Source organism: Miscanthus floridulus, chromosome 3 (genome assembly GCF_019320115.1).
Source record: "Miscanthus floridulus cultivar M001 chromosome 3, ASM1932011v1, whole genome shotgun sequence".
Taxonomy (NCBI): Eukaryota; Viridiplantae; Streptophyta; class Magnoliopsida; order Poales; family Poaceae; genus Miscanthus; species Miscanthus floridulus.
In genome coordinates, this window is record NC_089582.1 from 131,166,796 (window position 1) to 131,178,420 (window position 11,625).

An 11,625-nucleotide genomic window follows, 5' to 3' on the forward strand; every position below is an offset into this window, starting at 1 on the left:
ATCGGATGTTTGGACACATGCATGAAGTATTAAATATAGACGAAAAAAATAACTAATTGCACAGATTGTGGCTAATTTGCGAGACGAATTTTTTAAGCCTAATTAGTCCATGATTTGACAATGTTGTGCTACAGTAAATATGTGCTAATGACGGATTAATTAGGCTTAATAAATTCGTCTCGTAAATTAGCCTCCATCTATGTAATTAGTTTTATAATTAACTTATATTTAATTCTCCTAAATAGCATCAAACGTCCGATGTGACATGGACTAAAACTTAGTCTAGGAAACCAAACACCCCCTTATTTTGCTTGGGTTGGGTGTGTGAGGACGAAAGCTTGAGGGCGGTGACAAGAATGATGGCCGAGATGCCCGGGCTCCTCGAAATTTGACAAGGTAAGCAATGATAGGGCTCTCAGCAAGTGTGGCACATCCGTCCATGGGGATGTCATGTGTAATGGCATACGGGTTTGGATACGCATGTGTATACTGCAGAGATACACAGACTAATCTCTACGCCCCTTGTAGGCCTACGTCTGAATCGTCAGAGCCCTGTTTGGTTGCTCGTGACTCGTGAGGAACGGCGAAACCGGCCACCCCGTCCTGACTGGGAAAACGCCGCCAAGGATCGAAGAGGGGATACAACACAGCACGTGACCCTAGCGTGGAGGACGTGTACCTATGCATGATTGTACCTAAAAATTTCTCGCTGCAACCATCCTTGGTCCTAAACTGGTACGGTGCACCATGAACGCCAGACTAGTGCACCGAATGCTGCGCGGTCAGCAGTGGCCGTCAGTCAACCATCGCTTGATGCCAGGGTCGACCGAGCTAGTAGACAGCTAAAGTTGAGGGCTGAGGCCGCAGCCGGCCCACACGTCCGGATGCCCATATGGGTTTGCCTGTTGCCCTGTTGGCACTTGGCAGGTCCAGCTTTCCTGGCCGACGGCAACCGGGACTCCAGGACTGTGCGACTGCGACAGCGAGAAAACCTCGATGGTTCCTGTCTAGCGTGGTGGATCCTAGTACTACGTGCATATCCTGGCATTCAGATCGGCCGGCTTAACTCCACCGGAAAACCCTCGATGCTTCACGCTCAACGCCGTACGCGAACGCCAGCCGGGGGAAGCAGCCACCTTGCACAAGAGAGCCCTCCTATATAGCGCGGTAAGTGGCGAAACCGCTGCATACAGGAAGCACGGAAGCAGAGCTGGATTCCTCCTTTTTTCTCGACTCGACATGAAACCCGAAACGTGGTACCTTGTACACGCTGTTTGTTCGACATGCCATGCCGGCTTTGCAAGATTCCCAGTCCAGAAGGTCAAGGCGATGCTGAAAGCCCAGGCCAGACCGCCAGCCACCAGAACCAGGGCACCCTAAGCAAAAGCCGAGCTGCCATGGCATGGTACCGTCCTCCGGTCCTGTCCAACCATTCATCATTGATTTGATTTTGTACAGCGCATCGGGCCAAAGGATACACGGGAAGGAATAATAACGGCTCATCCCGCACCAGACGCTCAAAACGGACCACCAAAACTTTAGCCAGCCATGCATTTTCTTCTCTTGGTCCAAACTTTACATCAGATGGCATGGTTGCCGGTGCGAATCATAAGTCTGAAACCAAACTTATGTGTCCTATATGCAATGTAGTTCAACTCGGCATCAATGACTAGTCAGTTCTTGTTTGCCCTTCCATAGAGTTTGTGGACAGGAACTTTTGAAGAATTTTAGAGAACCCCATGGCTGGACACGCCTGGGTGGTGGGCAAAATTTTCATACTGAAGGTTGTCAAAAATGAAACCTAGTGCAGACAGTTTCTGCTACATCTACTATCAGAAAGGAGAGATAAAACATAGTGCATAGTATATTTGCTCAACTAATGCCAGGTTGCTTCGAGTTAGATAAGATGTTTCGCCTTCTGATCGGTAGGGCATCATCTTCCACTGCTTCTATACATAAGAACGATCTGTTGAAGAGAGAAGCAACATGGATCAGAATTTTGGGTTCGCGGAATCCAAATGTACCGAATTGCAACTTAATCATGGCCATATACTAACAAAGAACATAAGAAAGAAACTACTAGCTCGATGGCACCAAGTACAAGTGGGTCTCTGAAGACGGTACAGAATGCATATGATACAGGTTGTTGGGATGTAACAGATCTTAGAAGTAACCCACAGAGTATCAGACTTCTTGTTATGTCGTGCCACAGCCAAACTACATAAGGTGACCAGACCAGCTTCTGACAACCTTGACGAGCAACAAAGCTAACAAGATGGCATTCCTCTTATGGGATCATTTGTCATCTCTTGGGTGCAGTAATTGCTCTATAAATTTCTTGGGTGAAAATTTTCGAACAAAAAAAAACTTATTTACAAGAATCAACATTATCTGACATCGTTTGTTTATGAGAAAAAATCAATTGGTTGCTTCACATCCTTCTCTAGTAGTAAAGTCTTCAGCGTGTGCATGATATCAAAGCCTGGGTCCAGCTTGCGTTGCCACCCCTGCAGAAACATTAGCATGTAAGAATACTGTGTATCCATCTATGATCAAATTGAGGTAAAATTAATAATGGGCATGGGCGATCCAATTAGTAGGTAGCACACAAAACTCTAGACAAGAGCCTACAGAAACGTTATCATGAAAGCATATTGTATCAATCTACAAGTAAATTGTGGTAAAGTTAGTCATGGGCAAGGGCTAACAAATTAGTATGCAAGGAGTAGCATACAAAACCAAGGTATTGGTAGCTGATACTACGGGCTTGTTTAGTTGACTGCATTAGCCTGTATCCTAGCTTGAGCAATGCAGTTTGCCCACGCTTGGTTGCCCGCAAAAGCTCTTATGTAAGCTTGCACATTTGCTCAAAGTAGGCCCAATGCAACATTAGTCGTATTAGGCAATGCGGATTTGCTCGAGCTGATGGCTCACTTCCCCAGCTCCCCTACCTCCATTAGAAACATGAGACCTCTACTAGAGCATGGAGCCATGGAGGTGACTACATGCAACACAATGTAAGCAACCGAACACAATTTCACCAAACACGGCTTCCCTACGCAGGACAATCGAACACCAAGACATTGCATATGTTTATGGCTTTATGCTGGCTTGGGTGATACTGCATAGGGTTTAATGAAGGCTAAGACTAATGCAAACAACCAATCACAACCCTATATACTTTAGACAAGCCTACATTCAAACTACAACGCACATCAAAATGTCTAAGCATGCTCCCTCATATAGAATCATATGAAGTTTGGTCAAATGAAGTATCCATAGGTTTCTCCTACTGCTTTCCTTATTCGAAAATGAAGTTCAATACAATATATAATAAAAGTAAATGATATTCAGAAAATTAGGGTGTGTTTGGTTTGAGGAATGAGGTGGTCCATCTTCTCACTCATTTTTTTTATTTGTCCAAAGGGCTATTAAAGAGAAGAAAGAATGCTATAGACGCTTGTACCATGACAGGAGTGTGGACAACATAGAGAAGTACAAGGTGGCAAAGAAGACTGCAAAACGAGCTGTAAGTGTGGCAAAGGGTACAGCGTACGAGGATCTTTACCAACATCTGAGTACGAAGGAAGGAGAGAAGGACATTTATAGGATGGCTAGGGTTCGTGAGAGAAAGACACGGGACTTCAACCAAGTTAAGTGCATTAAGGATGAAAGGGAGCACCTCTTGGTGAAGGAGGATGAGATCCGACATCGATGGCAAGAGTATTTTGACAAATTGTTCAATGGTGAGAATATGGACACAACATTTCAGTTGGATGACTCTTTTGATGACACCAATAGGCGCTTTGTGCGGAAAATCCAAGAATCTGAGGTCAGAGAGGCGTTGAAAAGGATGAAAGGAGGTAAGGCGATGGGACCGGATGGTATCCCAATCGAGGTGTGGAGATGTCTCGGGGACATAGCTATAGTATGGCTAACCAAGCTGTTCAACCATATTTTTCGATCGAACAAGATGCCTGATGAATGGAGGAGAAGTATATTGGTACCGATCTACAAGAATAAAGGGGATATTCAAAGTTGTACGAATTACCGAGGAATTAAGTTGATGAGCCATACTATGAAGCTATGGGAAAGAGTTATCGAGCATCGCTTGAGAGCAATAACGCGGGTCTCTATGAACCAATTTGGTTTCATGCCCGGAAGGTCAACCATGGAAGCCATTTTCTTAGTAAGACAAGTTATGGAGCGGTATAGGGAGAAGAAGAAGGACCTACACATGGTTTTTATTGACTTGGAGAAGGCTTATGATAAAATACCAAGGAATGTTATGTGGTGGGCTTTGGACAAACATAAAGTCCCAACGAAGTACGTCGGGCTCATTAAGGACATGTACAACAATGTTGTGACTAGAGTTCGAACAAGTGATGGAGACACGGATGACTTCCCGATTAGGATAGGACTACATCAAGGGTCAGCTTTGAGCCCTTATTTGTTTGCTTTAGTGATGGATGAGGTCACAAGGGACATACAAGGGGACATCCCTTGGTGTATGCTTTTCGCGGACGATGTAGTGCTAGTTGATGAAAGCCGGACAGGAGTGAACCAGAAACTGGAGTTATGGCGGGAGACTTTGGAGTCCAAAGGTTTTAGACTCAGTAGAACTAAAACTGAGTATATGAGATGTGATTTCGGCACTACTACTCGGGAGGAGGAAGATGTTAGTTTGGAAGGTCAAGTAGTGCCTAGGAAGGATACCTTTCGATATTTAGGATCAATGCTACAGAGGGACGGGGATATTGATGAAGATGTTAGCCATAGAATCAAAGCAGGGTGGATGAAGTGGCGGCAAGCGTCTGGTGTCCTATGCGACAAAAGGGTACCACAGAAGCTAAAAGGCAAGTTTTATAGGACGGCGATTAGACCTGCTATGTTGTATGGTGCAGAATGTTGGCCTACGAAAAGACGACATGTTCAACAGCTAAGTGTCGCGGAAATGCGTATGTTGCGTTGGATTTGCAGTCATACAAGAAAGGATCGAGTTCGGAATGATGATATACGTGAGAGATTAGGGGTAGCGCCAATTGAAGAAAAGCTTGTCCAACACCGGTTGAGATGGTTTGGACATGTGCAACGGAGACCTCCAGATGCACCGGTGCGTAGCGGAATCCTAAGCAAGGACAGTAACATGAAGAGAGGCAGAGGAAGACCGAAGTTGACTTGGGTAGAGGCAATAAAAGGAGACTTGAAAGGATGGAATATACCCAAAGACTTAGCCTTAGATAGGAGTGCTTGGAAGACAGCTATTCACGTGCCTGAACCTTGATTGCTTCTGATGGGTTTCAACTCTAGCCTACCCCAACTTGTTTGGGATTTAAAGGCTTTGTTGTTGTTGTTGTTGTTGTTGTTGTTGTGTGGAATGGAATGAGTTGATCCATCACCATCTCATTCCTCACAGACTAATAATTAGGATAAACATGAGGTATGGGTTGATTCTACCAAAATTCATGGGATGAACTCATGATGCATCACCTCATGAAGCATGGGGTGAGTCCACAAACCAAACACACGATTAATGTCTGTCAACGAGTCGCTAAGCTGTCAGTTTGTGCATGCTATATTATTGTACTTTTTTCACAAACTGGAACCTGAATCTGCATATCCTAGAAGTCTTTAGCCTTTTTTTTCAGTAAAACTTAAATATTGTTGAATCCCTTCTGTGCAGTGCCACAGCATAATAGTTAAGATTAAATGTTTAAGGCCCCTTTGGAACATAGGATAGGAAAATTATAGGAATAGGAAAATTGTAGGAATTGAGGTGCCTTGTTTCTCTAATCCCATAGGAATTGTAACCATAGGAAAATACATGAGGAGGCCTTTGGATGGGCAAAGGAAAAACACAGGATGACTGTTTTTACCAAAGATGTTTACCTCAATGACCAAAATGGTAACCATTACAGTACAGATGTTGCCATCAATGTTGACTTTGTGGCGGCGAATTGTATCAAGCAATTCATGCATGCATTCAACAGGATGAAAAACATCCCCCTCAGGCGTTCCCCAAAATGTAAACGTCTTGTCCAGCTCCTATAAAAAATGAAATTAAAATTGTCAATGAATGAAAAAACATCTGCACTACGGTTAGTACTACACATCAATAGTACAGCATAACAGAAGAAATGGTCAGCAAATAAAGTGCACTGGTCAAAGTCTGGATTAAAATAAACAACCAACAAACAGAAAAGGAACATTAAGATGGGCAATACATGATGCACCATACAAAGCTAGCGCCAGAGATCCAGAGATCCATGTGTCAGCATAGGAACGGTCACTCTAGTGATCAGTCACATTTGTGTAACCAAAGACACAAGTTCAACTTTTTGAGACTATTTTTATTGTCTATACTATCATGGTATAATTATTAAAAATCATGATGAACTGCCCTGGGTCTAACAGAATAGTGTCTGCATCCATATGCATCAAGAGAGACACCACATTTTAAGATAGATACGAGTCAAAAGGCACAACAATAAATAAAGTACATGTGTAGCATATGCAAAAAGAAGCTACTTCCATTCAATCGTCAACATCATTATCATCAAACAGCAATATCCCATATGTAAAAAGACATTGGATTTAAATGAGTCCTAAATGTTTACAGATATTTTTCCTAAAACATAGTTTCATACTTTACCTCGGTGAAGGCGACTGGATTTGGACAGCTCTGATTCTTTGATAACTGAAGTGTACACTTAGCAGCAGTACGACCATCTCTAGTAGCCACTGCCTTGAAGAACTGTTGTAAGTTATCCCGGTCAGATCGTGTGAGCTCAGCAGTCATGCCCACGTCAAGAAACACAATATGGGGCTTAGCTCTGAAAAATCGTCTCCTTGCAAGCTTGCTCTCATTTAAACGGACAAGAATGTTCCCAGGGTGCATATCCGCATGAATAAAATTGTCCTCCTACAGAAGTAGGGAGAATGCTTTATCAATAAATTGTGCACAATATGAAGCACACTTGACCTGACACAAACACTACCACTAAGGGAAAAGAGAAGGAATGATAGATTTTTTTTTTTTAAATGCACACATACCAGAAGCATCTTCAGGAAAGCATATGTCCCAATGTGTGCAAGGTCTTTCTTCATTCGAGCATTCCCTTCGATTCCATCCATAAAACGAGAAACACTTTCTCCATTCTCAAAAGTCTCAACTAGGACAGATGGATGCACAAATGGATATAAGGGCTTTGGGAAAGACACATGTCTCCATCTGCGGAAGTTGTAGATAAAACGACTCAAATGAGCAGCTTCCCTAGAAAGGTCAACTTGAGACATCATGAATACTGCGAACTGGCGAACACTCTCATCCAGCCTCAGCCAGCTTAATCCAGGGATAATATTAGAAGCCTTTGCCACAAGATTGATGAGTAGAAAGTCTCTCTTGATTGATTCTCCAACATTAGGATGCCTCACCTTAACTGCAACATGCTTTCCAGGATGTTGATGTTTTAGTGTGGCCCGATGTATTTGTGCAATGCTTCCAGAAGCTACAGGGTTCTCCTCAAAGGACTCAAATATTTCAGAAAGCTCACGACCGAATGCCTTCTCAATGGCAGCCTTGCTGTAAGCAAAGCCATGTGCTGGAGCCGCACTGTGAAGCTTTGCAAGCTCAACACAGAGATCACTTGGAAAAAGATCAGGGCGTGTTGCAGCCCACTGGCCCCACTTAATGAACGCTGGCCCAGCCTTTTCAAGGGTCCGGCGCATAAGACTAAGCCACCTTCTTCTGAATGCAACACTAAACTTGTCAGCAAATGGAGCTAATGCAGTTGCAGGGAAGAATAGGAATGCCAAATGCACAGCTCTAACAAGCAAAGTCATGCCCTCCCAGATTGACCAAACAAGAGATGACAGAAACTGGCGAGTATCTTGTGCCTTTGTGATGATGCCATCCATTCTTGGCATGAAGGGTCGTGAGTCTGCCAGGACAGGAGGTGCAAGTGCCATCTTGCCAAAAGCTAGAGCCATGACCCCAGGGATGATATGGAACCTCGTAAAGGACAGGCTTACAGCACAAGCTGCTCGGCTCAGTAGTGGGAACCGTGGACCTCTATATGCATACTTATGACCGAGCTGCTTCCATGCCAATTGCGCTTCCTGGGTTGCAGATGAATTTGCCACTGGCACAGAGAGTGAGTGGTAGCCTCTTGACATCCTGGTTCTATACTTGTGATCCTCAGCTCTGTTCTTTCTGATAACGACTTTGTAATGTGAGAACATTCTTGAGAAGATGGCTGGAATCTTACGGCTTGTTGACAAGCCATTGTCCCTCACTGTTGTGTAGTACCCACTTCTGTGGCTCGGATGGGAATAAGTGGCTGCCCGCCTATTTGTTCCGATTGCCAATAGCCTGCTCAAAGATGGGTACAGAACATTTCAACAACCCGCAAGTTTTCAATCTTTGACTGGCACTTGCTATATAGCTAATTTTACGAGGTAAAACTATTTTTAAAAAATATGTGAACAACAACAAATGTGACTAGAACAGGTTGATTATTGGCCTGATCATACTGCTACTACACCCAGAATACTTGCCGTTTATTGCCATGCATATGATTTTTTTTCCTGTAAATTCCAACAATGTACTTCAAATCCCAAACAGATTATCCTGACCAACAGAAAGCTCTATCTACACACATACATGCACGAATTAACTAACTAATACTAAATTAGAAGAACCAATTGATGACAACAGTCTCAAAGCAAGTGTCATGGCTGCTCATAGAATTAGGTAAAGTGGGCTGCACGCGAACCCAACTCTACTAGTTTGCTCACATGAAAATGTAGCAATTGATTGTAACAGCTACTAAAGTTCAGGTTGCCAGAACAATATAAACGAATCAAGAAGGCCGCACACCAAACATGGGCTACATGGTAATGAAAATTAAGTGCATACGCAGCCGTTCCTAACAAAAACCGAAACACCAGATGATTCACTTTCCCCTCTCCGACAACCGGGAGAGGACAGGAGAACTAGGGCACGCAAGGAAGAAAAAGGAAAAATCGAGCCGCACCTCTCGCCCACCCCCAGTAGCCGTTGCATCGGGGAAGCCTGCTGCCGCCGCCGCCTTCACAGGATCAAGCCGCCGAAGAGCATAGGACGCCCCTCCCCTACGCCCCACCCCACCAAAACCCCAGCACGGTCCGCCTGCGCGCCGCGGTGCAGTGCCGACGCGCGGGCACGCAGCCAAATCGTACCGAGCCTTGGGGTGGTGGCGATGGCGAAGACAAGCAGAGGCGGCGGGAGACGAGATGCGCCTGCGTGCCGTCGCACTCGCACGCTCCTCTCTTCCCCCGGGTCGGCGCGGCCGAGGCGGAGATCCCCTGTTTCCCCCTTTTGCGAAATCGCGTGTGCTTTTTTGTTCGGGAGTTTTCTTTTCGTTTTTCTTTTCGAGTTTCTTTCTTGGAGGAGAATCCACGAGGGTTTATTCCCGATTCCCGATTGCCCGGAGGACGGAACCATCTCGGCCGCGCGCGCGCAGGCAAAACGAAATTGGAAAGGGGCTCCGCGCCGACACGACCCGGTCTCGGCACGCCGACTTGCTGGTGCGGCGAAGTTGGAATTGCCATCCCGTCGCGTATGAGAATGAGGCCATGTGCCGTTTTTTTGTACACAGACTTACCTACGTGATGACGTCAATTACTCTATAATTCGTTTCAAATCACAAGATATGTGGGTTTTTCTAGATATATAGTTTTTCTATACAATTACCTATAAACTATGGCTACATATTAATTAAAATAATATATCTTTCAGTGTGTTTATAACATTAAAAAACTTAGGAGAGGCAAAATACAATTATCCAACTCTTATGATCTCTAATCAATATTGAAGCGCTAAAGAATCCATAATTTCAAAACCCAACTTTTTTATTCGAAGTCAAATGGTGATGAATTTTATATCAAAATTGTAGAACTCAATGAGATACTTTGTTTTGAAAAATAATAGCAATTTAGTGATGAACAAATTAATTCTGATTCTGAGAAAAAGAACAATAACATGTATCACATGTGTGCGATTCAACACACTCACTAATGCTAGTAATAATAACAAAAGAAACATGAGATCAAACAACAAAGAAAATATAGAGATTCTTATAGTAGGGTTATAGCGAATAGTAGCGATAGTGAACAAGGTTTCAGGGAGATGAACAAGTGATAATTCTTCATTTTTCTCTTCCAATAGCTTCAATTTGATGGAGACAACTCAACTATTTAAGTTAGCTTCACTCCTCTTAGAGTAGTAACGTGGGACTAAAGTTCCCCACCATACCTACATGTGTGAGTGGGATTTTAGAATTTATTTGAATTATTATTTGGGTCAGCCTAAATCTTCTAACACTTTGTAGTTGACAAGTTTTTTATTTTTAAATTATTTAGAGTACTAGAAATTAATTTAAAATTATTAAGTTTTGAAATTCAAAATCTACAATCTTTTAACAGTCTTGGATTTTTTTTTTTACAACAACCAGTCTTGGATGTTGACACGGTCTTACATGTGGCTGATGCTGCTTATTATTTACATGCCCATATGAGCTCTTTGTGTTGGTGTAGCTCCTATCAAGCTGTGATGAGTATAATTTTAATTATTTTATGATATTTCTGTCATGTACATATTTTACTGATCTTTAAGGGGCAATTGGCATATGCAGTGATTACATTTACCTTCTTTCCCTATTCAAACAGAACTAAATCAGTTTGGCACGTGCAGTGGAGTGCAATAGCGTTCATGATCTCCTTTTCTCTTGTTATTGTACTGAGTCACTATGGCATCTGATGTGATGATGACCGTTACATTTATGATCTTCTTTTTTCTATTCTTATTATTGAATTGAAGCACTATTTATGAGCACTTCCCATTGTCTATGACCTTTTATTTCCAAGCATTGTCTATAGTCTATGATGTCTTGTTATTTCTGAGCACCACGGTACCACCCATTGCTAAGGTTACAAGACAAATGATGGGAGTTTGCAGCTTATCATAATTAATGTTGCATATGTTTAGTTTGCCCTACTTAGCGTGGCGCAGAGGAAGTAGACGTTCAGCGAGCTGTCGACGAAACCTTAGTAATTATCTGTTTTGTTAGCGTAGAGAAAAGAAAACGTTGACCCAAGAGAAACAAGGCCCAAGGAAGTCTCATTTTTGGGCCTCCATTGGGGAAACAAGCGGCCCACGGTCCTGTACATAGTAAATGCGGCCGGTCTGATGTCGTGTCACGTCATGGGCTAGCAGTTTCTCCATTAGGATAGCCCGTAACATTCTCAGAGTTCCAAACATATTTGTCTAGATCAACCTGCCATGTCTAGGCAGACCTATACTCCCTCTATTTCTAAAAAAAGAATATAATTCTCACCAATCAGAAAGTCAGACTCAAATTTAACCAAATCTATAAAAAATAATAATATTTTTAATACCAATTAATATTATTATTATTTTCTATAAAATTTAGTCAAACTTTAAAAAGTTTCATTTGTCTTAAATCTATAATTGCAATTTTTTAAACGGATGGAGTAAACTGAGAGCAGCCCGGTAGGACAAGCAGACATATGTACACTAACCATGGTGAGATGAAAAGGTATTTAAAATTGAACCGAGTAGACTTT

At 42.9% G+C, this 11,625-nt stretch overlaps 1 protein-coding gene across 1 annotated transcript; it reads right to left on the minus strand.

Annotated features, from left to right (window-relative positions):
- Window positions 1-1,598: 1,598 nt before the first annotated feature.
- LOC136542453 (uncharacterized) lies at window positions 1,599-9,440 on the minus strand. Its single transcript, XM_066534883.1, has 6 exons — window positions 9,036-9,440; window positions 7,054-8,371; window positions 6,653-6,922; window positions 5,890-6,045; window positions 2,390-2,507; window positions 1,599-1,964 (listed from the first exon to the last, which is right to left on the minus strand). Exons 1-5 carry the CDS (start codon window positions 9,062-9,064, stop codon window positions 2,406-2,408), a joined length of 1,875 nt encoding a protein of 624 aa, XP_066390980.1. The 5' UTR covers window positions 9,065-9,440; the 3' UTR covers window positions 1,599-1,964; window positions 2,390-2,405.
- Window positions 9,441-11,625: the final 2,185 nt, after the last annotated feature.

Excerpts from the sequence above, each read along its gene's own strand:
- LOC136542453 (XM_066534883.1), bottom strand. The coding sequence starts at position 9,064 with ATGCAACGGCTACTGGGGGTGGGCGAGAG. Across the intron at positions 6,923-7,053 it reads CTTTCCTGAAGATGCTTCTG|GAGGACAATTTTATTCATGC; the intron begins GTATGTGTGCAT and ends CTACTTCTGTAG. Across the intron at positions 2,508-5,889 it reads TTACCATTTTGGTCATTGAG|GGGTGGCAACGCAAGCTGGA; the intron begins GTAAACATCTTT and ends ATGTTTCTGCAG.